This window comes from Dipodomys merriami, unplaced genomic scaffold (genome assembly GCF_024711535.1).
Source record: "Dipodomys merriami isolate MVZ:Mamm:240054 unplaced genomic scaffold, mDipMer1.0.p SCAF_22, whole genome shotgun sequence".
Classification (NCBI taxonomy): domain Eukaryota; kingdom Metazoa; phylum Chordata; class Mammalia; order Rodentia; family Heteromyidae; genus Dipodomys; species Dipodomys merriami.
The window spans coordinates 17,248,126-17,275,140 of record NW_027203604.1 but is presented as its reverse complement, the minus strand read 5'-3'; the positions used below and the strand labels follow the sequence as shown (position 1 = coordinate 17,275,140).

Below are 27,015 nucleotides of genomic sequence, written 5' to 3'. Positions count from 1 at the left end.
CAGCTGTGCAGAAGTCAGCAAAGAAAACCTTCAGCCTCAAAATCCTGTGCTAGAGAGATCCTCCTACCTCAGCCTTCTGAGTAGCTGGGCCCACGGGTACCTGTGCATATCTTAATTGGAATAATATGCAGTACTTTCTTTTTTTTTTTAATTTTATTTTATTTTATTTGAGAACATACTGTGCAGTACTTTCTTTTCTGGTGCTAGGGCTTGAACTTGGCCTGAGCTGCTTTTTGCTCAAAGCTAACACTGTACCATTTGAATCACACCTCCAACACTTAAGAGTCTCACAGACTTCCTTGCCTGGGCAGACTTCAAACCAAAGTCCTCAGATCTCAGCCTCCTGAGTAACTAGGATTACAGGAGTGTCTGAATTACAGTTCTTGTTTTTGTTTTTGTTTTTTTTATTTTGATCCGGTCGTGGGGCCTGAACTCCGGGCCTGGTCACTGTCCCTCAGCTCTTCAGCTCAAGGCTAGCACTCTACCACTTGAGCCACAGCGCCACACTTTTTTTTTTTCTTCTGCTTATGTGGTGCTGAGGAATCGAACCCAGGGCCTCATGCATGCAAGGCAAGCGCTCTACCACTGAGCCAACTTCCCAGCCCTGTTTTTTTTTTTTTTTTTTTTGAGGGAGGGGGACAGCTCTTATACTTGCTATAGCCATTTAGTCATCAGCTACACTATAGCCATTTAGTCATCAGCTACACAACAAATGAATGCTGTTTCCGTTTAACTCATTTTAGACCATGGAAAGGACCCAGCCTCATTTTTCTATGAAATACACTGTAATTACAAACATGAAGACCTGACAGGAAAGAAATAATGTTCTTGGGGGAAGAGGTTGGGATGAAAGGTCTTGTGTGCTTTTGTTACCATGTAAAATGCTGAAGTGTCCAGCTCTTGACTACTTGAAGAAAGATGCATTTTGTCTTGTCAGCTCTCATCTCTCTGCCATTTTTCAGTCCTATGTGTGGGTCAGGCCTAGTACTAGGACAAAGGTAGCTAATACTGACACAGTATGGCTCCTTGAGGTCAGGAATTTTGCTGGCTTTTTCACCAGTACATCTATCTGCATGTGGTAAAAACAGATCCTTAGAACTATTGTTTAAACAGATGAATGAGCCAGGCTCATACCTGTAATCCAAGCAACTCAGGAGGCTGAGATATGAGGATCACAGTTCAAAGCCAGCTTTGGCAAGAAGGTCTATGAGAATTTTTTTTTTTTTTAATCGGTCATGGGGCTTGAATTCTGGGCCTGGGGACTAGTGCTCTGCCACTTGCACTGTGCCATTTCCGGTTTTCTGGTGGTTAACTGGAAATTAAGAGTCTCATGGAGACCAAGAGTCTCACGGACTTTCCTGCCTGTTGATCCTCAGATCTCAGCCACTTGAGTAGCTAGGATTACAGATGTGAGCCACCAGTGCCCAGCAATCTGAGAGATTCTTATCTCTAATTAACCACAAAAAGTTGGAAGTAGAGCTATAGCTCATGTGATAGATCACTAGCCTTGAGCACAAAAATTCAGGGACATCACCCAGGCCCAGACCAGAGTTCCAAGTTCCAGAACTGGCAAAAAATAATAATAATAATAATGATAAAATAGGGGCTGGGACGGTGGCTCAGTGGTAGAGTGTTTGCCTTGCATGTATGAGGCCCTGGGTTCGATTCCTCACACCACATAAGCAGAAAAGGCTGGAAATGGCACTGTGGCCTAAGTGGTAGAGCAGTAGCCTTGAGCTGAAGAGCTGAGAGACAGCACCCAGGCCCAGAGTTCAGCTCCCACAACCGACCAAAAAAATAAAATGATTTTGAAAAACAGATCAGGGCCTGGGAATGTGGCTTAGTGGTAGTGTGCTTGCCTAGCATGCATGAAGCCCGGGCTCGATTCTTCAGTGCCACATACAAAGAAAAAGCCAGAAGTGTCACTGGCTCAAGTGGTAGTATGCTAGCCTTGAGCAAAAGAAGCCCAAGGGGGCTGGGGAGGTGGCTCAATGGTAGAGTGCTTGCCTTGCATACATGAGGCCCTCAGTTCGATTCCTCAGCACCACATAAGCAGAAAAAGCCAGAAGTGGTGCTGAAGCTCAAGAGGTAGAGCACTAGTGTACAGCTGAAGAGCTGGGGGACAGTGCCCAGGCCCAGAGTTCAGGCCCCACAACCACAAAAAAAAAAAAAAGCCCAGGAGCAATGCCCAGGTTCTGAGTTCAAGCCCCAAGTCTGGCAAAAAAAAAAAAAAAAGATGAATAGAACCCTTAATGGCAGGGTATAGTCTCTACCCTTGAAGAGTGTTTGGCTTGTTGGAGAGGTATAGTGAAACCAGATGATTACAAGACACCACCATTAAATGTGAGTGTGAGCCGGATGTCCCAGAGTTCAGTGAAAGAACACCAGCTTTCACCTAAGGCATCAGGGTTTCTCAGGGCCCCTGGTATTTGAAACTAGCACTAGCACTGATGATGAGCAGTCATTGCCACAGGGGAAAAGAAGTCTAGGAAGAATGCTCTAGGGTGAGCATTTTGCTATTCAGAGAGTAGGAGTTGTGGTCTCTGGCAGGGCACATGGAACTGGCACTGGGTGCCAGCTGGTTCTCCAAGCAGCTTGTTCCTCCCTCTTCCAGATCACTCCAATACCCCAGTCACATTTCCTCTACCTGTGATATATCTCAACACGAACCCCAACCTTTTCCACACACCCTGTCCTCCCTTAACTTTAATTCACTCAGAATACACCAAAGCCTATGAGTGGGTCCACTGCCTGGAAGAACAACTGCCAAAATTGTCCCCATTAGCAGCATTACTCTGAACAGAACTAGGTTTGGTACCAGTAATCACTTCAAGCAAAATTTAGCAAATCCTAACATATCAGAGTCCAACCACCTTTGCTGGGCTTCATGCTAATAGTTACCAGGAAGGGTCTAGGGATGCCTGCTTGAGGGAAAGAGCAATACTTGGTTCTAGTGTGGAAAGCTCTCTAAGAGCCTGTTTATTCATGTCATGAGATCTAAAAATGTGCTTCCTTCTGCTACTCCACCAGATGTGCAACTGGCCAAAGGTGGAAGCAACAGCTACTTCCTTGCATGTGGCCAGGCTAAGATCACTCTGATTAGCAAGTTCCTATCATGTAAAAAAAAAGTAGCCTGAGGTTTAATATAGTCATCTGCCATCCTGGTACTTAGCAGCTCATTCACAGCTTCCAGGAAGCCGGGAAGCAGGTATCCTGCCAAGCTGCAGCAGACTGTTGCCTTCAATGCTCTGATGTCTCTTGCTTGAGGCCTTTGTCAGCTTTCATCTGTGGTCTCCTTGCTCCTTGAAATTGTGACCTTGGGTTTTCCAGTAAACAAATCACCTGAGATGCGTCCACAAAGCCTGCACTGCATGCTCACAGAGCCATGCTTTTCCCATTATAGTTGCAGCTCTAGGTTCTGCTCATTCATCTACATTCTTAACTAAAATAGTACTCTAAGGTAGAAATGAGTATAACTTGTTCTTTTTTTTTTTTTTTTTTTTTTGTCGGTCGTGGGGCTTGAACTCCAGGCCTGGGCACTGTCCCTCAGCTCTTCAGCTCAAGGCTCAAGCTCTACCATTTGAGCTACAGCACCACTTCCGGTTTTCTGGTGGTTTATTGGAGATAGGAGTCTCACGGTCTTTCCTGCCCGGGCTGGCTTTGAACCTCAATCCTCAGATCTCAGCCTCCTGAGTAGCTAGGATTACAGGCGTGAGCCACCAGTGCCCAGCATGTTCATTTATTTTTTATTAGAAAACATTAGTTGTACAGAGGGGGGTTTCATTGTGACATTTCCACACATGAGTGTAGCTTGTTTGTTGCTCTAGCCCCTAAAAGCACACTGAAGAGTGGCTAAGAAAGCCATCTCTCAGGCTAACCTTCTCCCTCCCATCACACTCGGTGTGCTCTTCACTCTAAGCCCCCTGACCCAATTTCCTGTTTTCCCAGCCTAGCTAATATCCCTGGCAGAATCCTGAAAGTCCTTCTAGATTTTTCTCACCCCAGTCTCTCTTGGCCTCTGTCACTTGCTTTGTAATGGTCTTCCTGCGTTTGCTCTCAGCTGTACTTCAAAGTATCTTGAAGTATAGCCCAGTGCTTTGCCCTGTCTACACCCCTGTCCTCAACCTTCCAGTCTCCCTAGCAGCAATTTAAAAGTTGCTCACCGTACTAGACAGTCCTGTGGAGCACAACATACCCCAATATCTATGCTTATTTATAAATTAGATGTATGTGCTGGGCACTGGTGGCTCATGCCTATAATCCTAGCTGCTCAGGAGGCTGAGATCTGAGGATCGAGGTTCAAAGCCAACCCAGGCAGGAAACTCCATGAGACTCTTATTTCCAATACACCACCAGAAAACTGGAAGTGGAGCTGTGGCTCAAGTGATAGAGCGCTCACCTTGAGCTAAAGAGTGCAGGGACAAGGCCCAGGCCCAGAGTTCAAGCTCCACAACCCACAAAAAAAAAAAAAAATAGATGTATGTACTAGTGTCTTAACATACATTACAAATGTGCATACGTACATAAAATGTAAAAGGGGAGGTGACAAAAATCCTACTGGGTTTTGTGTTACTTTGAGTTTGGGCTGTTTTTTGTTTTTATTTTTGTTTTTTGTTGGTTGTAGGGCTTGAACTCTGGGCCTGGGTGCTGTCCCTCAGCTCTTTAGCTCAAGGCTTGAGCTACAGTGCCATTTGCGGTTTTCTGAGTGATTTATTGGAGATATGAGTCTCATGTACTTTCCTGCCTGGGCTGGCTTTGAACAGTGATCCTCAGATCTCAGCCTCCTGAGTAGGATTACAGGCACAGAGCCACTGGCACCCACCTCTTTTTTTGTTGTTGTTGGTAGTAGGGCTTGAACTCTGGGCCTGGGCGCTGTCCCTCAGCTCTTCAGCTCAAGGCTAGCGCTCTACCACTTGAGCCACAGCACCACTTCTGGTATTCTAGTGGTTTATTAGAGATAAAAGTCTCACAGACTTTCCTGCCTGACCTGGCTTTGCACACTGAGCCTCAGATCTCAGCCTCCTGAGTACCTAGGATTACAGGTGTGAGCCACCAGCGCCCAGCTAATACTTTTATTTAATGATGAAACCTTTTGTTGTTGTTGTTTTTGTTTGTCAGTCATTGGGCTTTAACTCTGGGCCTGGACTCTGCCCCTCAGCTCTTTGTCTCAAGGTTAGCACTCTATCACCTGAGCCACAGCACCACTTCCAATTTTCTGGTGGTTTATTGGAGATAACCAGTCTCACAGGGGCTGGGAAGGTGGCTCAGTGGTAGAGCACTTGCCTTGCATGCTTGAGGCCTTGGGTTCAATTTAGCACCAGCAGGAAAAAAAAAAGCCAGAAGTGGCACTGTGGCTCAAGTGGTAGAGCCCTATTCTTGAGCTGAAGAGCTGAGGGATAGCATTCAGGCCCAGAGTTTAAGCCCCATGACCGACCAAAAAAAAAAAAACTGAGAAAGGTACTCAGAAGAATAGGGCAAGTACATGATTGATTGCATGGATGTGCTCATTGCTCATGAGTCTTGCTAGAATTCTTGTCTCACCTGGCCCCCACACTTGTATGTGTATACATGCCATTTCCCTCCACTGTGCTATAATTTGTTTGTTGGAGTATTCAGCCCCTCCCTCAATAGACCAAGCTCCTTGAGGACAAGAATCAGTCTCCTTGGCTGGCCTAGAAGAAAGGAAGCCTTGTGTTCTTGGTGAGGGAAAGAGATCACATCAAATCTGCCCAGGCTTTGGTTTTTGCAGAGCTCAGTTGATTCTCAGGACTTCCAGCATCTGTTTTAGTGCTTTAAAATCAGTGCTTTTGTGTACTTTCTAGCTGGTGTTCACATATTATTTGGGCCTGGAGCAGGGAAGACTAGCAACTTGGACAGCCAGAGAACACAGATGGCCTGAAAGCCTGAGGCCCTGTGGTCCCTGGAGAGTTTGTTAAGCAATTGTGAACAGTTGGGTGCTTCATCTGTCCCCTAGAGGTCTTTGGACATTTGCAGCCACACCATTATATTTTATTTATTTATATTTGTATTATTTTAAGTGAGGTGAGGGAGCAGAAAGCTGGAATTCCTGAAGTTAGATCTGGGTCAACCATTATCTTATACCCTATCAGTGTCTCAGCAACTTCTATCCCTCTAGAGAGTAAGTTAAGATTTTGCTGGAGGGAGGATTAGTTGAAAAGAAAGCAGCAGAAGAGAAAAGGGAATGTCGGAGTAAATGTAGTCAGGTATACATGTATGGAAATATCACACAGTGAAACCCTCTGCTATACCTAGTATGTGCCTGTAAAAAGAGATTAAAAATAAGTAAGGCAGCAGTTTCTACTGTGTTTGGTCTTGGAAGTAAGCTGGACATCAGGCAGGTAAATCTGAATGCCAAGGAACAAGCAGCATCAGTGCATGGCCTCCACTTAATCATCTTTGCCAGCAACTCACAGGCCTCGAGACCCTTGTGAGACACATTTGTCTGCTGAGGATTTGTTGTTTTGTTGGTGATGGAGGGCATTTAGGTTTGTGTGAGACGATCTCATAACCCACACTGGCCTAGAACTCAGAATCCTCAGCATCCTTCTATGTGCATCTTCCAAGTACTGGAACACAATACCACACCCAGCTGTACTGGTTTTTGTGCAAGTTGTAGTTATGTGAAGAAATTTCAACTCCTTGGTTTGGTCATCCAAATTTGACCTAAATTTAACTTCCTACTTTGCCCATTGAACACTGTTTAGGCAGGAAAAACATGGATAAATGGCTTGCATTTAGCTATCCAGGTTAACCAGCTGGTTAACCTTTCCCCTGACCTGAAGTGATGGAAAGTGTGGGCCCGGCAGGATTGGGGAATCAGGATGCAATGTCTTCCTCATGTCAGGAAGTTCCAGGGTGCTCTACCCTCCATAATGGCTCTTTTACACATTAACTTCTGTTGGAGGGATATGGCTATCTGCATGTAATAGAAGCACTTGGAACATTTCTGCTTAATACTGTTGTGTTGGAACAAAGCCTAACAGTGCTTAAAAGGAAAGAATTTCAATTTAGTAAAACACATACCACGTTTAGAATATAGAAACAACAACAGAGAGCTCCATGTGTTAACTTTTCCCCGCCTGCTATTTGCTTGCATTGTTTCAGTTGTGGGTTTCAATAATCTAGCTACATCATCTTTTCAGAAGACAGATGGGGTTTGTTCTCTGGGACCCTTAGGCCCTTCAGTGAGAAGGAAATTACCATGGCTGAAAAACCATGTGCTGAGCACTGTGATGTAGAAAGAACTGGAATTTTCCCTATGCCTTTGTGCACCATGGACACCAGCTTAGCCAGATCATTCTTCCCTGGTGGGGTTGGCCCTCACTAGAGTACAGAGCTTCTTTCCTTAGGAGGAAGGGCCTATGAATTAACGACTAAGTCACCAAGAATGCAAAAAAAGCACTACCTCAAGGCAGAGTATTGTTTCCAAGCTGCCTTTCCTGGTGGGTGGCTAGGGTAGCATTGTTTGGAAGGGTTAGAATCCAAACACCAGCTCATCTATTCTCCAGCTGTTGTTTATCCACCAGCTTCCTGGAATAGTCAGGCACAAGGCCTTTTAAGAAAAGTTCTGTGCTGCTCTACTTTTCTGGTAGCTAATAATTAAGTACAATGGTGGTCTAGCCTCTGTTTACTGAACGGGATGCCAGTAGTAGACCAAAGAACATCTGTGTCCCTTGGAAGCAATGGCATTGAAGTGCAGATTCCCATGAGCTCATCTCTATCCCACCCCTCCTACACCATTGATTGGAGCCTTTGTACAACTACTCATTAACTCCCTAAGCAGTCCTTCTAGTTTTCTCTTTTTAAACTTTCTTTATGTTTTTGTTAAATAGCACATATATGTGTTATATAAAGGTTAGAGTACAAAATATTGACTCTTGCATCTACCTTTCAGCTCTTTGAGGTCATGAATCCTGCCAGTGCCTTGGTGTCCTTGCAGGCAGACTGCATCCTGCTCTGTCTCACCCACTCTCTAGTACCTTGCTTAGAGAGAATGAGAGCACTGTGCTTTACCAACTGCCCCTGACTCCTCAGACTCACCTCAGCTGCATGCAGAACCGATAGTGGACAGTTTAGCTAGGGGACCCATTTCTAAAATTGCTGCCCCGCATGGAGAGGCCTCTAGCCTGCCCTCTCCTACCTTAAAACCTTTCCTCCTCTTCCTTCCTATCCCCAAAGGTGTCTTCGCAACCTTGTCAGATGAGATCCTCACACCTGCCTCCCTCCACCCAGAGTTCTACCCTTACCACTCTTAAGTTGCACAAACCAATGCCCAAGGCCTCATCTTTGGCCCCTTCTCCCCACACTCAAGCTTGCCAGGCTTGCTTCCTCAGTTTCTCCCAAGCCAGTTAGCCTCTCTTCAAGTCCTTGCTCTCTTTCCTAGTCTGAACCTCTTTGATCCCTCTCCTGGATGTTTCTACCAGCTCCCAGCTATCTACTCTTAATTTGCTCTTTCTTTCTTCCACTGTTTCCCACCCAGAAATCACAAAGCTGATGCCATTTCCATGTTTTTGGAGGCATTCTGATCAGATATCTTTTGATGCTCTGGGACCAAGTTGAAACTGACAGACTCCACAAGGCCCAAGTAGCCTCAAGGCCCTGAACAAGCAGTACCTGTTTGCACTATGTATAGGCCAATTGCAGGACCCTGCTTGCCCAATTCTGTCTGCTAGCATCTCATACGTTGGTCTCTGCGTTGAATGAGTGTTCTTTACCAACTCATCATTCAGACCTAGTTTACCTTATCATCTTTCCCTCCTCCCCTCTCCTCCTCTCTACTCTGTTCCCCTTCCTCTTCTCTTTGATAGTACTGGAGTTTGAACTGCAAGGTCTCTTAACTTGTTAGATCAGGTGCTCTGCCATTGAGCCATAGCCCCAACCCTTTCTTTTTTTTTTTTTTTTTTTTTTTTTTTGTCAGTCATGGGGCTTAAACTCTGGGCTTGGGTGCTGTCCCTGTGCTCTTCAGCTCAAGGTGAACGCTCTACTGCTTGAGCCACAGCACTACTTCTGGTTTTCTAGTGGTTTATTGGAAATGAGAGTCTCATGCCTTTCCTGCCCGGGCTGGCTTTGAACCGTGATCCTCACATCTCAGTCTCCTAAGCAGCTAGGATTACGGGCGTGAGCCACCAGCACCTGGCTAACCCTTTCCTTTTTATTTACTTTTCAGATATACCCTAATGTTTTTTGCATAGGGTCAACCTTGAACCTCAGTTCTCCTGTCTATACCTCTTATGTAATTGGGCTCACAGGCGCATGCCACTATGCCTGACCTGTTGAGATAGGGTTCTCACTTTTTACCTAGGCGGGCCTCAAACCATAATATACTTATCTCTCCCTCCCAAACAGCTGGGATTACAGGTATGAGTCACCTGCCTGACTTGCTGTCCTTTCTGAAGTTGCCATTTCCATTTGTATCCATGATTATTGAATTGTTTCTTTATATTCTTATTGATATGGGATGGATTCTGGCACCTATGAAAATATTCACAGTCTAGATTAAAAGTGGTGATTATTTTTCATTTCTATTTGTATAAATGAAGCTCAAGTTTGGAGGATGACATCCATGTTTATCATTGATGGGTTACAGTCTCCCTCAGGGCCCATGGTGATACTGATCTAAACCTCAACTCCTTTCCAAGGATTGGGAAATAGAGCTGGCAAAGTAAGATCTTGACAGATTCTGCCCTCAAGCAGCCTACACTTCCGTCACTTTTTAAAGACTCCATATCAATCTCCTGTGCTGTTTCCAGGTGTCCTATAGCATTGCAGAAAGCTTTATACTGATAGGGAATGCAATACTGATAGGGAGCAAGCAGGTTCTTTTGGTCTAAAGAGAGAAAACTGTCCTATACCACCATCTGATGCTTCTTCTCTCTGCTATTGCAATATTCTTTAGAAACAGGGTGCTGAAGAGAAATTGGTCCTCTGAGAGATTCCAAGCCCTGTGAAGTGTATTTCATAGGCCTTTGGTGAATAGAAACTTGAGTGCTATCTACTCACCAAGAGCTCTGATTTTTCATTTGTCACCAGGAGACTTGTAGGAAATGTCAGGGACTCTGGAAAGAACACAATGGCCTCACCTGTGAAGAGCTGGCTGAAAAGGATGACATCAAGTACCGAACATCTATGTGAGTAGTATGACTCCAGGCATGTATGGCTGACTCTCAGCTGCCTTTGGCAGAGGGGACAAGGGGTTAAGCCTCTCCAGTCCAGAGTGATCTTAGGAAAGGAACCAAACCCTTGGCCTGTTTCCTCTTCTCCACAGCCTCATGAGCCATTCTGGAAGTGAAATGGTGCATAGAAAATGCCTGCCCCACATGCATTCAATAAATGTTGGCCCCCTTCTCCTTATTGTCTAAATAAATAAGCATTCATAACACATTTTAATTAGGTTAGATTGCACTAATGTTACTTCTATTTGTGTTAGAGAATTCTGGTGGCCTGAAACATTAAGTAGAACTTCAAAGCCTCCAGAGTGCAAAATGATCCATCAGTAATAATGGTAACCATTACTTTTATAATATTTCTCTGTGTGGTTGAATACTTTACATGCATTAACTTAGTAAAATATAGTGGCTTAAATATGTAGAAGTCGGGGCTGGGAAGGTGGCCCAGTGGTAGAGTGCTTGCCTTGCATGCATGAGGCCCTGGGTTCGATTCCTCAGCACCACATAAGCAAAAAGCCGGAAGTGGCACTGTGGCTCAAGTGGTAGAGCGCTAGCCTTGAGCTGAAGAGCTGAGGGACAGCGCCCAGGCCCAGGGTTCAGGCCCCACAACCGGACCCAAAAAAAAAAAAAAAAAAATATGTAGAAGTCTATTTCTCTCTCATGTAGCAGTCTAGCCTTGCTGAACTCATTTAGCTGATCTGTCCCAGGAAGTCACTCAGAAATCCAGGTTCCCTGGGACTGGGAAGGTGGCTCAGTGGTAGAGTGCTTGCCTTGCATGCATGAGGCCCTGGGTTCAATTCCTCAGCACCACATACACAGAAAAAGCTGGAAGTGGGTGCTATGGCTCAAGTGGTAGAGTGCTAGCCTTGAGCTGAAGAGCTCAGAACAGTGCCCAGGCCCAGAGTTCAAGCTCTACAACCAGCAAAAAAAAAAAAAAAAAATTATTAGAAATACAGGTTCCTTTATCCTGTTGCCTGCCTCACCATTTCCTGAGTGTGATATTCTTGCCCACATAATTGTTCCTGGGGCATGGCCACATTTATACTCCAGCAAAAAAAAGTAGAAAGTTATAAGTGATTCAGAAATTATGTTTATCATATGAATACAACCTAGCTCCAAGGCAAGGCAGGTACTATGGAAGTCTCTAGCCAAGGGACTTTATGTTCAGTTTAAATAAGATGGGTAAGGAAGGAAGTTTGTTACACAGGCGATGAACCAGAGAATGGTGTCTGGGTTCTTTGGCCATCTCTGAATCTCCAGCACAGGTAGGTACTAGCATCCTCACTTCATAAATGAGGCAGGTGAGACCCAGAGAGTGAGCCCAAGTAGTTTGCCCAGGGTCACCCAGGCACTGGGCTTCCTGACTATGCTCTGTGCCTCAATTTCAGTGAACAGAATAATGGCTCCCGAAGATGTCTATCTTATATAACAAAAGAGACTCTGCAGATGTTTTTAAGGTTCTGGACCTTGATGGGGAAAATTATCAAAGTAGACCCAATCTAGTAAAAACTAAAGCCTTTTCTAGCTAGATGTTATAGAGAAAAGTGACAATGATAAGTGAGAAAAACATGAGAAGAACCAGGCACCTCACACCTATAATCCAGCTACTTGGAACACTAAGGTCAAGAGGATTACAGTTGGAGGCCAACCTGGGCAAAAAGTTTACCAGGCCTTTCTTATTCACCAGTAACTGACTAGTGGGAGACTGAGATCAAATCAAGAAAATTGACATGCCAAGCCAGCCTGGGTGGAAAAGTCTACCAGGCGCCGGTGGCTCACACCTATAATCCTAGCTACTCAGAAGGCTGGGATCTGAGGATCGAGGTTCAAAGCCAGCCCAGGCAGGAAAGTCCATGCAACTCTTATCTCCAATAAACCACTAGAAAACCGGAAGTGGTGCTGTAGCTCAAGTGGTAGAGCGCTCGCCTTGAGCTGAAGAGCTGAGGGACAGCGCCCAGGCCCAGAGTTCAAGCCCCACAACTGACCAAAAAAAAGAAAAATCTATAACACTCTGTCTCAACAGAAGAAGCTGGGCATAATGACATGTGCCTGTTATCCCAGGTACATAGGATCACAGTTCAGACAGGAAGTGAGATGCTATCTCAAAAATAACCAGTGTGAGCCAGGTGCTGGTGGCTCAGGCCTGTAATCCCAGCTACTCAGGAGGCTGAGATTTGAGGATTGCAGTTCAAAGCCAGCCTGGGCAGGAAAGTCCATGAGACTGTTATCTCCACACAGAAAACTGGAAGTGGTACTATGGCTCAAGTGGTAGAGCACTCCCCTTGAGCTGAATTGCTGAGGGACACTGCCCAGGCCCAGAGTTTAGTTCCCACAACAGACCAAAAAAAGGAAAGGATAATCTAGGCCACCTAAAATTGAGAGATAATAAACTCCTATATTTTCACACAGAGATTTTTCACACTTCGTGTATTCTTCTTTTTGTTGGTGGTGGTGGTGGTGGTGGTGGTTATAGAACTTGAACTCAGGGCCTAGCACTGTCCCTGAGGTCTTTTACTCAAGGCTAGAGCTCTTCCACTTGGAACCACAGCTCTACTTCCAGTTTTCTGTTGGTTAATTGAAGATCAGAGTCTCATGGACTTTCCTACCAGAGTTGGCTTTAAACTGTGATCCTCAGATCTCAGCCTTCTGAGTGATAGGATTACAGGTGTGAGCCACTAGCTCCCACCTCCACTTTGTGTATTCATATTTCACATTCATGCATTCTAGAGCACTTGCTGCTTCTGTTCACAAGGTCAGATCTATCTATCTGCATACATTTGAATAGTAGACTATTGTCCTGGTGGACAGACAAGATCCTTGTCAACTGCTAATAGTCTCTGGCGTTGGACAGAGAACAAAAGCATGTTACAGATCAGTAGTTACATGCCAATTGCCAGGAGCTATGTTGTTGCTCTGAGAAGGAGCAGCATCTGGAACAGTAGCTCCAATTAGTCAGCACCTGCTCAGTAATTAACTGTTCTCCAGGACACCATCTTCTGTACTGGTCAAACAGAAGTGAAAAAAGATGGGCAGAGACAGCATTGTAGACTCTGGGTACCTGTAGCTCATGCCTATAATCCTTTGCAGTTCAAAGCCAGCCATGCAGGAAAATCCTTGAGACTCCTTGCTCCAGTTAATCACCAAAAAGCCAGAAGTGGAGCTGTGGCTCAAGTGCTAGAACTCTAGCCTTGAGGGAAAAAAAAGGAAAATTTCCTTGAACTTGGATTGGGTAGCTGAAGTAGTAATGGACTCATGGGATGTCAGCTGGTTACCTGGGGGAGGGCCATGAGCTTTCCTGTTGGAACACAAGGTTAGCAGACGCACAGCTCAGGCTTCCCTTCCTGCCTTATCCCTAGGAACACATCCAGTGGGCTATTTCCTGCCTAGTTTAGATGTTGTTTGCCAGACACCCTCTCCACTCCCTTCCTTCAAAAGCCCAACTGTGCTCTTCTCAGTCCCGGTGTTTACATTTGAGTTACTACAGCAGTGGCCCCCCACAATCCTTTTTTTTTTTTTTTTTTTTTTTTTGGTACAAGACCATTTGGCCCCTGTCTGGTAATGTTTTTAGCTCTTCATGCTGTATTGAACAGCTGTTTGAACATTATGAACTGTAAGCATTCTTCATCGGTTTTAGGGGAGAACCTTTTCTTTTTCCGCCACACCCATTATTATTTCACATAGTGACAGACAATTTATTGAATAGAGTAAGCAAATACATCCTGTCATCAAACCTTCGGGAAAGGACTGCATAACCTCAATTCTCCATCCCATTCTTTGTCATGCTGAGCCCTAGGTAGCTGCCCAAGGAAAAAGCCAGACAGTCCTATCTCAAAGGGCTCTTACATAGTTTGTGCTATTCAGAATTGCAGCAAAGTTTTGGAAATGGCTTTTAAAATTGGAAGTTTAGTCATCAGAACCTTGAGGTTCAGGTTTTTACTTTGTGCCAATAACTAAAATTGTCAGCGTAAGTTGACTGTACTAAATTCACTTTAAACTCTGACTTTCTGATGGTGTTTCCTATTCAGACTGTCTGTAACTTGAATGAAGTATAAATTCTTTTCAGGCCAAAGTTGTACTTTCCTTTATTTCAAGCTACTCACAGATGAGACCTAAATAAATAGCTTTCTAATGCAATTACTTATTTTTAGATATGTGATCTGGATTCTAAGAAGCACACTGTAGCCATCTCTGAAATATCAGTAGTCTAAGCACTTCCCTGTCCTCACTCACCTCCAGGCCACAGCAGTTCCTCCTAGTTGCTGACACTGGGGGCTGCTGCTTGGGGGGAGGGATAGAAGTCCAGCTTGCAGCTGGCACCTATTAGATCCTCTGCGCTCCTCCACAGGTATCTGTAGCAAACCTCTAGAATCATTTCCTGTTACAACCATACTTAGGGGCGAGGGTACAATGCACAGCCCTTGTCTTCTACCCTTAGTGCCTCCTGCCTAAAGAAGAAGATGAAAAATGTTACTCTGTAGGCTGGAGCAGAGCACTGTGGAAGTGCCTAGCATCGCAGGCAGTTCCTGGCAAACAGCCATCTGTCATTCTGTTCAAGTTGTCTGCCCTTCAAATCAGGTCAGATGATTCTAGAAACAGCCTCACTGTGAGGAGTTCTGGAAGTGTGGGACTCTGACAGAGGACATAAAGATTGGCTAATGAGTCACCTACCCACAGGCCAAGTTTTCAAAACCAAGTTCTCTATATGTAAAACCCATAGTTTTGTTTTGGAAGACACCAGGTTTTGTCTCTCCATTTCAAGCTTTTGGGGTTCCATAACAGGGAAGTTATTTATCTAAATGCTAGATGCTGTGCCAATGGTTTTTATATCTTGTATCTGTAATCTGTAAAAAACCATGAGGAAGTTATGTTTTCCCAATTTCAAAAATGGGAAAGACTGGGGGAAGGTGACTCAGTGGTAGAGCGCTTGCCTTGCATGCCTGAGGCCCTGGGTTCGATTCTTCAGCACCACATAAGCAAAAAGAAAAATGCCGGAAGTAGCACTGTGGCTCAAGTGGTAGAGCGCTAGCCTTAAGCTGAAGAGCTGAGGGACAGCGCCCAGGCCCAGAGTTTAAGCCCCACGACTGGACCCAAAAAAAAAAAAAAAAAAAATGGAAAAACTAAAATTAATTAATAATAAATAAAATGATGAAACTGAGTCTTAAAGTAGCTAGGAACTTTGCCAAGATCATATAATCAACACACTTTGAACTCAGACTCTGAAAGGTAGGCTCTTCCCTTTAATGTCACCAAAAGCCACAGGCAATTGTTACATAGGGAAAGAAAAAAGTATTTAATGACTACAATGTTTGCCTGTCTTCTCCATTTCCCCTCCCGACTCCAATCATATGTTCTTATTTTCAGTGAAGAAAAAATGACTGCCGCCCGCATTAGAAAGTGCCACAAGTGTGGGACTGGCCTCATCAAGTCCGAAGGCTGCAACCGCATGTCCTGCCGCTGTGGTGCCCAAATGTGCTACCTCTGTCGGGTATCTATAAATGGATATGACCATTTCTGCCAGCATCCTCGCTCACCAGGAGCCCCTTGCCAGGAGTGCTCACGATGCTCCCTCTGGACTGACCCCACTGTGAGTGCACACAAGGGACAGAGAGCCATGGTTTCCCATAGTGAAAAATGTTTTGTATATACATGACAAACTCTTGACTCATGAAAAAATGCAGGAAATTACATAGACCAAAAACCACAGGAAAAATGGAGAAAGCAAGGGCTGGGAAGTTGGCTTAGTGGTAGAGTGCTTGCCTCGTATGCTTGAAGCCCTGGGTTCAATTCCTCAGCACCACATAAGCAGAAAAAGCCGGAAGTGGCGCTGTGTCTCAAGTGGTAGGGCGCTAGCCTTGAGCTGAAGAGCTGAGGGATAGCGCCCAGGCCCAGAGTTCAGCCCCTAGAACCAACCAAAAAAAAAAAAAAAAAAAAATGGAGAAAGCAAACAAAAGACGTGTGATTAGGGCATGCTTTTAGTCTCAGCTACTTAAGAGTTTCTCAGGATCACTTGAGCCCACAATTTGAGATCAGCATGAGCAACACAGTGAGACCCCATCTCAAAAGAAAAGGAGATTTAGAAAGGCAAATTCTTCTCATGCTTTAGGGAGTAAACTTTCTATGCCATCTGAAGTATTTCAGAGCATAAAACAGTGAGGAGAGTTGCCCAACATAATGCTCCCACCAGTACCTGACATATTGTCCTGACAAAGAAGCTGCAAGCTTCTCATGACTCTCACATACAGATATGGATATCAATATTAGCACAGGCTGGGCACTGGTGGCTCACGCCTGTAATCCTATCAACTCAGGAGGCTGAGATCTGAGGGTCCTGGGTTCAAAACCAGCCAGGGCAGGAAAGTCTGTGAGACTCTTAATTTCTAATTAACTCCAGAAAACTGAAAGTGGAGCTGTGGCTCAAAATGGTAGAATACTAGCCTGGAGCACAAAATCTCAGGGACAGTGCCTAAGCCCTAAACTCAAGACCCATGTCAGACACCCCCCCCCCAAAAAAAAAAGAAAAGAAAAAAGAACAAGGAACATAAGCTGGATGCTGTTGGCTCACACCTCTAATCGTAGCTACTCAGGAGGCTGAGATCTGAAAATTGTGCTAGCTGTGAGTAAAAAAGCTCAAGAATATCACGCAGGCCCCAAGCCCTTAGGACCTGCACACAAAGAAAAAGGATTATTATGGCTGCAAACAAGAGCAAGCCTAAAAATAGTAGCTAAGGCTGGCTTAGAAATAGAACACTTTTGTGTGTAAGAGGCCCTCAGTTCCATCTTCAACATACATACACAAAAGGCAAAAGGATCAGTGTAAACAAGGCAGAAATGCTTTTTTCCCATGGGTGAATGCAGAGATGGCAGCCCAAGCATGGGATAGTAGGTCTTCCAGGAACCTAGTTGCTTCCAGCATTCTACCCAACCCCACTATCCATGGAAACCATGCCTCTAGGAGCCCATGTACCAATTATCTAGAAAGAGTCCTGGCTGTTAGGAGCAGAAGAGACAAAGAAAGCCCAGCTTTTTGCTGCCATACTCCATATCTCAGCCTCACAATTTGCTGAGATTGCAGTACTTTTTAAGCCAAAGAAAAGGTCTCTACCTCTGGTATGGAAATCTCTAGCATGCTTGCTATAAGAAGATGAAAAGGTCACAGGTTGGCAGGTCTAGTACCCAGATCTGGTGGGGCTCCTTAGAAATGGATCTCAGTCATTGTTAAAGTGTCATCCATCCTCAGATGGATCCATCCTTTTCTCAGTGGAAAAGGAGTGAGCCTGCTGCAGGCCAGGCAGCCATGTTAGGACTGTTTTTCAATAAAGGTTCCTCACTGGATGAGAAGCTGCCTAAAGGGACCTATGGGCTGACTCTGATGGCACAACTGGCAGTCCATTGAGACCCTCAACCATCCTGCCCTCTTGTATGGCCAGGGAAAATATAGCCCCCACTTGGACATACTTGTCAGGTATCAAGCAGTTCTGTAGGACTTAGCCGTTCTCTTCCCTTCTACGTTCTATCCAGCCAGCACCTCCAGAACTGCCTTTTCCTTCAGCTCGGGCTCCCATGTCTTCCCAAACTGTCTTTATCCACAGAAACAAAGAGCAAGGTGATATGAGCACAGGAGGCATTGGCTAGCCCGCGAGAGCACTGTCTCTCCCTCTGCTCCCTGCTGTCCTGTCCTTGGACACCTCATACCTCACTTTCTCACTCACGTGGAATCGACTATAAAACTTTCTTACTACTGCCTCTTTGTCTGGTTGCCACAGTATGCACTTGCCCCTTTTTCTTTCCGAATGGTTCATTTCTATCCTGATGAAGGGTCTGTGGTGGCTCAAATGAAGTTAGAAAGGAAGGTCAGGCAAACAGATCCCTTCAATTTCCTCTGGTCACTATAGCCCAAGATTTTGTTCCATTTGTCCTGTTCCCATCAAACCAGGGATCAGCCCAGTCTCCTTGATTCTCACCAGGAGGCCAATTGAATTGCACCCCAGCATCTGCTGGGGCTTCTGAGAACACAAAGCTATTCAGCAGAGCTGGGAAACAAAGCTCGCCCTGTCCTGCCTGCTCTTCATTAATGGGCTGGCCGGGAAGGGAAGAATCTCCCATTGTCAGCAAAGAAGGGAGGTGTCATCATCGGTGTGAGAAGAAGTGTGCTTAGTCCTTAATAACTGAGACTGCTGGGAGCTTCAGCTAACTCTGTACTGAGCCTCAAATGGTGAATAGTAACTTTCTCTGTTCCTTACCAAAAATAAACCAAAACCAAGTCTTATGAAACAGGCTAACTTCTTTAGGAAGGAAAAAGAAAAAACAGAAGCAAATGCAGACAGAGCAAACCACAGTTTTCTGGATCAGGGGACAGAATGCAGTGCTGAGTCTCAGCATATAAAGGAACAGACCTTCTTCTGCGGTAGGCTGAGTCTCTAACCCCAATATGTTGGCGCCTGTGCACATGTGGCCACTGATGGGCAGCTAAGGGGCTATGTCACTGTTGGGGCTCATAGAAATTTACCTAGGCTGTATTCTGGAAATGTGTACATGACAGCATGTGCTTTTTACATACAAAACAAGCCAGTGTTTGTCTTAGGTTTGGGCTATGAGAAAACAGAATTGTTTTCTTCAACTTGTTTGTGACTGTAAGAGTCTGAAGCTGTTCTGTTGAAAGGAAGTATGGCTTCATACAGCCCACTCTCAATGGCACCCTTTGCACTTCACCCTTCGGTTAGGAGGTGCACTCTTTTCTCCCAGTGTTTTACACGTGCTCAGTTCTGTGATGGTCTCCAGCAGCTGGTTCTCCTGCTCCATCAATGAAGACACTTGGTGGAAATTGAGGCCAGTAAACTGTAGCTGGGCATCTGTACCCTAGAAAGTCTGGCACTACTGGGAGGCAGTTGAGGCTGCAGTGTTGGAGGAAGACTGCTACGGAAAGACCTAGAAACCCAGCCAAGAAGGCTAGAAATTAATGTTCAGCTTCAGCCATTTTACCTAACTTCTTAACTTTTCTACAAAAAAGAGTATAAAGACATGGGCTGTAACCCAGACATGTGGCCTTAACCCAGCTTCCACACTCAGCCCTGGCTTTGTATAGAAATAGTCACTATTTTGAATACAATTAGTTCTGAGGAGGGGCAAGTGTCATCTCTGAATTATCCTTGAAATTGACCTTGGTTTTCTCACCCACACACACTGGATAATGAAACTGTTGGAGGACTTTGGCAGCATGGGATGAAGGGCATCATTTTGTTAATTTTTCCTATAAAAACAACAATATCTGGGTCACTTGTCCAGGATTCTAGGCTTGATAAAACCCAAGCACAAATCCAGGTCTTCTAACCAACATCAGGCTCCTTCTCCAGATACAGGAGTGGCCTAGAGGTGCCTACAGGGTCCTAGAGCCTTGGGAACCAGGTAGGCCTTGTAATGTGGGGGTGTGGGGACCCTGGCCGGGTTCCTTCCCCATTGGGCAAATTGCAAATGGTAGAAGGAGCCATCACAACTCCATTGCCTTAACTGTGTGCCAGGGGGGATTCCCAGTCACTTAAGGGTTTAACCAAGGAGGTCAGGCAGTAGACCAGTAATTGGAACTGTTGGTACAGATCATCTTTAGATCCTAGCTGGCCCTGGCCTGAGCACTTGACCTTGACCAGAGTCAAAACATGGCCACATTCCACTCTATCATGGTCACATTCCACTCTATCTCCAGTGCCTCGTGAAGGAGGCACTCTGAACAGAAAAAAAGCATTTGCTGGGCTTTCATAACCCAAGGAGACAGCTGCAGAAACCAGAGGTTTCTGGTGCTTCACAGCTACTCAGGAAGCTGAGATTCGTGAATCAGGATTCAAAGCCAGCCTGGGCAGAAAAATCTGTGAGATTCTTACCTCCAATAAATTAGCAAAAAGTCAGAAGTGGAAGTATGGCTCAAGTGATACAACATCAGCTGTGACTGAAGAAGCAGAACAAGAATGTGAGGCCCTTAGTTCAAGCTCTAGTACCAGCCAACATACATGCACACACATGAAAGAAAGAGAGAAGGGAAGGAAGGAAGGAAGGAAAAAAGATGAAACCACAGGCCAGCCTGGGGCCTATGGAATCTTTGCTCCTCCCCTGCATATTGTCCATCCCCCTCTGGCCAGTCCACCAGCTGCACAGCATGTGCCTCTCTCAGAGTTGGCTTCCTCCACCTCCTCAAGCTCCCCCCACCCCCCCCACCCCAATTTCCTGTTGCAGACAGACAGCTGGGAGTGGAGGTTAGGGTCGTTGTTGCTTGGGCAATCTGCAACTGAGCTGGGAATAATTTGAAACTAAATCTTCAGCCCTTTGGAAGCCTTTCATGAAATCATTGCAAGTTTATTAACAACAGCTGTGGCCATACATGACCTGGATCCCAGCCCCAGCCCCACCCCCAGAATCACAAGAGAGGGAGCAGCAGGCAACTTGCCATTCCCTGTCGCCTATCCCCCTCCCTCCCCTCCCATGCCACAGGGGGCAGGCAAGCAAGACCACTAGCCAGTGACTAGTAATGTTAGGATATGGGGTTGAGGAAGACTTAGGAAGCTTTGGCAAGAACAGCTCTGTGCCAAGTGCCCAAACCCCCATCTTGGGAGAATTCGAGCTGTGGCTGCTGATTGCTGTTAATAGCTGACCTACAGAACAGGCTTTCTCCCCTTTAGTCACTTGCAGTTTCTCTTTCTACATTTTCTCCAATGCAGACTCTGCTATGTAACAGAGCTGTGGAGCTTTGTGGTTGAGGGACAAATGAAGGATTGCTTTTGCTTTTTCATTCTTAATTAAATCCACTCTGGTTAATTTCTACCTCACTTCCTACCAGTCTCTGGAGCAGCTGGGCCCTTGCTTCCTCCTCTCCCTCTCCCCTTCCCCCCCTCTCCCCCACTTGCTGGTGAAGTGAGCCTGCCAGGACCTTCTTTGTCAGCCAGGGCTCTCTGTATCCTGCTGAGCTCAAAGGAATTCGAGGGAGGAAATCACCCTCTCCTTTATTTAAATCACTCTTCCAGATCTGCAGGATGGTCAGACTCTGTATTCTGCTTTGATCCTCTGTCCTTGACACTTGTCCAGACCTCCTACATTTGAGGTACCCTGGCCCATTGGGGGAGCTTCATGCCCTTCCTTCCCAGTTCTCAGTGAATGCCATGTGGTCCTGTGGTTCCTGGCCTAGACTGCTCTGAGTACAGAAGGAGGTGATTCACCTCCACTCCAGTCTGATGGATGGGTTGTTATCCTCAGTCTCTGAAGACATACTGTGTGGTGAGATACATTAGTCACTGACCAGTTTCTAACTCCCTCTCATCTCAGTCTGACCCTGTTCATTGGAAGGAACTGTAATCTGTCAAAGTTCTTCCTGAGCTTGCAAGGGTAGGAGATGGTATGCAGAAAGAGCAGTCTAAAGAACTCCTGAGGGGCCTGGTGCTGGTGGCTCACGCCTGTAATCCTAACTACTCAGGAGGCTGAGATCTGAGGATCGCGGTTCAAAGCCAGCCCGGGCAGGAGAGACTGTGAGACTCCTATCTCCAATAAACCACCAGAAAACCGGAAGTGGCACTGTAGCTCAAGTGGTAGAGCACTCACCTTGAGCTGAAGAGCTGAGGGACAGCGCCCAGGCCCAGAGTTCAAGCCCTACGACCGACAAAAAAAAAAAAAAAAAAAAAACTCCTGAGGGCTGGGAATGAGGCTTAGTAGTAGAGTGCTTGCCTAGCATGCATGAAGCCCTGGGTTCAATTCCTCAGTACCATAATCACAGAAAAACCTGGAAGTGGTGCTGTGGCTCAAGTGGTAGAGTGCTAGCCTTGAGCAAAAGAAGCTCAGGGACAGTGCCCAGGATCTGAGTTCAAGCCCCAGGACTGACAAAAAAAAAAAAAAAAAAAAAAAAGACTCCTTATCCTTCTTGTAGCCTAGAGGCCAGAGAGATGATGCCTACCATCACCTGTTTGAGAACATGTCTGTCTTGGTCCATGCATTCATTCACTGTGGCCCAATCTGGCTTGATACGAAGGCATCATATAGCTCCTACAACAAACAGTACCCTGCAGTTGAGGCCCCAGGCTGTGCAGGGGCCCACGGCTTAGGTGGGTTCCAGTTAGCCTACACCTTTATTGAGAGCAGAGCCTGACAGCCTGCCTGGTGTCCGAGTCCAGCTCTGGTCAGTTTCTTCTCAGCCTCATGTGTGAACTTGAGCCTTGGGGGGCAGCAAGTACAGAGGATAAGATTTTGGTGGCTTTTAAATGTGAAATGTAGTCAAAACAACCTTCGGGAGATACACAAAAATGTTTCCAGTTCTCTTCTAGTGAGGAGCTAGCAGTAATTTATTTTTAGATAGTTTTTGTTTGTTTGCTTGTGATACTAGGGATTGAACTAAGGCCCTATGCATGCTGGGCAAGTGCTCTACCACAGAACTGTACCTGTGAAAATCTCAGTGTGTAGTTGGTTTGCTTCGTTTTGTTTTTGGTCAGTTTGGGACTTGAACTCATGGCCTGAGCACTTTTGCTTAAGGCTAGTGCTCTACCACTTGGAGCCACAGTGCCACTTCTGGTTTTCTGGTGATTAATTGGAGATCAAAGTCTCACAGACATTCCTGCTTAGGCTGACTTTGAACTGCAGTTCTCAGATCACAACTTCCTGAGTAGCTAGGATTACAGGTGTGAGCCACCAGCTTGCTCTTATTAACTCTTGAAGAAGCTTCTGGAAGACCCCAGGAAAAAGGCCTTCACAGTGGTCTGTTTAGTCTCTGACAGGGCTGCCCTGACCTGAGGTGACCCCCAGCCCTGGAAGGTGTCTACTTCCTTGAGTCCTGTCGCCCTATGTTGCAAAGAAGACCAGCCAGGCAGCTGGCCATCCTAGGCTTACCAGTCTCAGTCATTCTTGCAGTCAGTAGCATAGAAAGACTGCGTGCTGCTGAGGAGCAGAGGAAAAGCCAGTGGCACGGGTGGGGTGGGGTAGTCTTTCCTGACCAAGGACTGAAGTGCAGTCATCCCTTCAAACCTAGATTTTTTGTTGGGTCCATGCCTTCCACTGTCCTGTTCAACCTCAGGGCTGCCATTCCACCTCTGCAGCCCAGCAGGCCCACATGACACTTGTCACCTTTCCTGTGCCCAGAACTTGCAGACTAGGTCCAAAAGTTTCTCGGACCCTGCTCACCCCTGCCACACAGGCAGCCTCTGTTAGCTGGCTTGGCCAGGTCCCTCCCCAAGGTTTCCCCAGGGGGCAACCAACAAATGATGGAGGGAGAGCTGATGAACTAAGCAGGAGTGCTCCGCTGGTGGCAATGCCTCCAGCCTCCCTGTCCTGCAGGTCTCACTGCAGGCTCACCCTTGCCATTGCTTTTCCTCTAGGAAGATGACGAGAAGCTAATCGAGGAAATCCAGAAGGAGGCTGAGGAAGAGCAGAAGAGAAAGAATGGAGGCAAGTGTTCTCCCCACCCTGGTCCTGCACACAGGCCCCAAAAAGCCATTCGTACCCTGGTTAGCTTGGGCCCCTGTTGATAGCCAGGAGGTCCCAAAGTGAGTTCGGGCTCTGGAAGCAAAGAGAAGCCAAATGTGACTAAATAGACATTGGCTGCTGGCCCACTGAAGTGACCAAGAATGGACTGGACTTCGTGTGAGCCGCCCCTCAGGCTCTGGCTGCGAAGGGAAGTTGACAGTGGTGTCCCTTGCCAAGCTGTGGAGGGACGCTCACGGGGAGGTGTAGTTTTGACCCTGTCTGCTCCATGTGAGGGTTGTGAATGTTTCACTGTTGAAGTTTTATTCATCCTTCTGTGAAACAACCCCTTCTGGATCCAGAAGAAAGAGGCTGGGAGAGGGCAGAGGGTGCCCATGCCTAACCAGCCTTAGCCTCCCAACTCTGGCAGGGACCAGGTGATGTGTACAGCCTATTTTCACTTACACCCCATCTTCCTTATAGAGAGCACCTACAAGCGCATCGGGCCCCCACTGGAGAAGCCCCCTGAGAAGGTGCAGCGGATGGAAGGCCTCCCTCGGCCTGTCCCCCAGAATCTCCATCCCCCACACATGCCACCCTATGCCTTCGTGCACCCGCCTTTTCCCCTGCCTCCTGTGCGGCCAGTGTTCAACAACTTCCCGCTCAACTTGGGCCCCGTCCCGGCACCCTACGTGCCCCCGCTGCCCAATGTGAGGGTCAACTTTGATTTCGGCCCCGTGCACATGCCACTGGAGCACAATTTGCCCATGCACTTTGGCCCCCAGCCACGGCGGCGCTTCTGACAGGGCCCATTGGCCACACCAAGCCTGTATGGGACAGTGGGACACGGGACCTCACGCTGCCCTGCCTTCTCCGTTAAGAGGTGGTTCCCTGGGACCCCGTGGAGGAGGGCTAGTCCTCCTCCTGTGGGTTTCTCAGGAAGGGCTCCTGCCTGGAAGGCTCGTGCCCTCTGGGTGACTGTGAGGGGACCCGTCTGGCTCTTCCTGGGTAATAGGTCAGGGCAGCAGAACTCCAATTTCTGCAAATGTTTGTTGCTGTTCACATACTTTGAACTGACAGTTTCTCAGTCTCTGCAAACTGCACTGATGGTGGTTTTCCCACACCAGGCTCCTGTTGAGGCTGGGTGGGTCTGTCACCTGGGCCAAATGAGGTTCTTTCTCATAGCCGTCACAGGTCCCCTGTGCTGCCCTATCGCTGGGGAGATTTCATTACTACCACACAGGTGAACAGCTTTTTTTTTCCCTAGGTGTTCTGGAGGGTTACTTCCCTGGGGATACAGATGCCTCAAGAAGCTGCCCCTGTTGCGGCAGCCCTCCTCTGCACCTGCCCACGTTTCTCTTAGTAATGAGTAGTAGGTTGTGGCCAGGGTAAAGGCGACTGACCCCCTGCTATCTAATGAGAGTCAGCTCCAGGCCTGTGTGCTGGGTCCCCACCATGACCCCAGCCCAGGTCTTTGTACAGTGATGTCAATCCCCCATTTGCCAAGCGGAGGCCCACAGCTTTCCCCTGCTGAGCTGGGACCCAGCCTGGCAGAGGCTCATCTTGGCCATGTAGCTACGGGACGGGGAGACAACTGCCCGTATTTGGTGGATGCACAGGTACTGTTACCCACTGCCATATGCTTCTCAGATGTCTTTCAGGGATTCAAGCAGGAGAGAAGATCACCAGGTATGGGTGGGACACAGTGGTGGCAAGCTGTGCTACTATCCTGAATGACAGTGCCTTGGAAAGGCGGGCCACATGCCTTTGTGACAAGACCCCCTAAGTACCTTAAATAGTAGCAAACTCCCGTTCTCTGCACCTCCCCTGAGAGCAGAGGGCAGCGGTGAGCCTGCAGATGGTAAGGTGGCACCAGACATAACATACTGGGGGGGCTGAGGCCAGATGAAGGAGCCTGTTGCCCATGCCCAGCATGTGGCTTGAAACTCCAGCACAGGAAAAGGCGCTCCATCCTTCAAGAATCTCTAACAATCTGGCCACACGTGTCTGTGGGAGGGACTGCTTCCCGTCGGGTGTCCTGTTGGTTTCTCAGAGGCAGCTGGCACTTCACCCCGGGCCCAGGCTGCTCCTGGGGCATGGCTGCCCAGCCACTGTCCCAATTTATTTGCCTTAAAACTGGAGAGTGGGTCTCGTGTTTGCACTTAGCTGAAGGTTTCAAGCTGAAGAAGATGCGCATGACTGTCACTTCATATGACTAAGTAGTTTCCTTAAACGTTTTTTCTTTACCGTATGGTAGTGGAAATAGATGGAGTAAATCTGTTTAAACTACTGTATGTAAAAAGCCTGTATCATATGTAACTTCACTTTTTGTAAATAAATGTTTGTGTACTCTCCTGGCTTCCCTTCTGGTGAGCAGAACCACACAAGGCCCTTGAGAGGGTTAGATCCAGACCACCTCATCCACCTCTAAAGAAGAAGGATGTGAGAATGTGCACATGTACAAGCAGTGGGAAGCAGGGAAGAGCCAGGTTGCACTCTCACCTGCAGGGCCTCTGAGGTGCCGATCCTGCTAAGACCCAGACACAGTGGACTTTTTTTTTTTTTGCCTGTCCTGGGGCTTGAACTCATGCAAGCTAGGCAAGCACTCTACCACTAAGTAACCTTCCCAGTCCCACAAAGGGCTTTGATGGGAGTTTTAGATTTTTTGGCACAATTCCATGCAGAGCAACCTGAAGAACCTTGCCTAGCACAGGCAGAGCCAGGGGGCCTCTCACTGATAGCACACAAACTTGCTAGCTAGGCTAGGCAGTCATTGGCCTTAAGAGCTGGAAGAGTCAAAGCATAGAGGAACTGGGATCCCCAAGTATCAATGGACCACACAGCACCCTTTAATAACAACTCTTGCTGAATTTTTTCATGCAGAAAAAATACATTATTAAAGTAGAACATTCAAGAGGAAAGGTGTGTATACAGTACCTTGATTCTGGGTTTGTCAGTGGGCAGATTAGTGAATTGGCCCAGGCCAGCAGGCCTCATTCCTGTTCATGTTCCACTGCCCATTGTCATGACACTTAGGCAACCAGAGTGGCCTCCCAACCCACCCCAGGCAACAGCAGATGTCTCCCAGGTCCTGCACATAAACATGTCTGCCCGCTGTTGGGACGTTAGGCCTTGGCTTTCATAGAAGGTCCTCAACAGTCCTGACCTAACCCAGGTGTGTGCCCAGCGGCCCTAGCCCCACAGAGCACAGGAACATGGACAGAGGGTGGCAGCTGCTCCCACACGCTTGGACAGTTCTGTCTCTCTGGCTACCGGTGTCTGCTTTTCTCACTCTCCCTCCACGACAGGTGGCCTTGCTTGTCATTCTTCATAGTCGTTAGATTGCTCTCCTCAGCCGCAGTGAAGAAGTGGGTTCTGTCATGCCTTCCTTTTAACTTCCAGCTGT

The 27,015-nt window shown here is 46.9% G+C and overlaps 1 protein-coding gene across 7 annotated transcripts in view; it reads left to right on the top strand.

Moving 5' to 3' along the window:
• The window catches only part of Rnf216 (ring finger protein 216), a 132,330-nt gene extending 106,364 nt beyond the window's left edge, over window positions 1-25,966 (top strand). For 6 of the 7 annotated variants that reach the window (XM_070033485.1, XM_070033486.1, XM_070033481.1 and 3 more), the window contains 4 exons: window positions 10,051-10,148; window positions 15,549-15,771; window positions 23,525-23,594; window positions 24,093-24,968. In XM_070033485.1, coding sequence (XP_069889586.1) covers window positions 10,051-10,148; window positions 15,549-15,771; window positions 23,525-23,594; window positions 24,093-24,412 — 711 coding nt within the window. In that variant the 3' untranslated portion in view covers window positions 24,413-24,968. Of the gene's footprint in view, window positions 1-10,050; window positions 10,149-15,548; window positions 15,772-23,524; window positions 23,595-24,092 lie in introns of all 7 variants that reach the window. The other variant, XM_070033487.1, reaches the window with a different exon arrangement.
• Window positions 25,967-27,015: the final 1,049 nt, after the last annotated feature.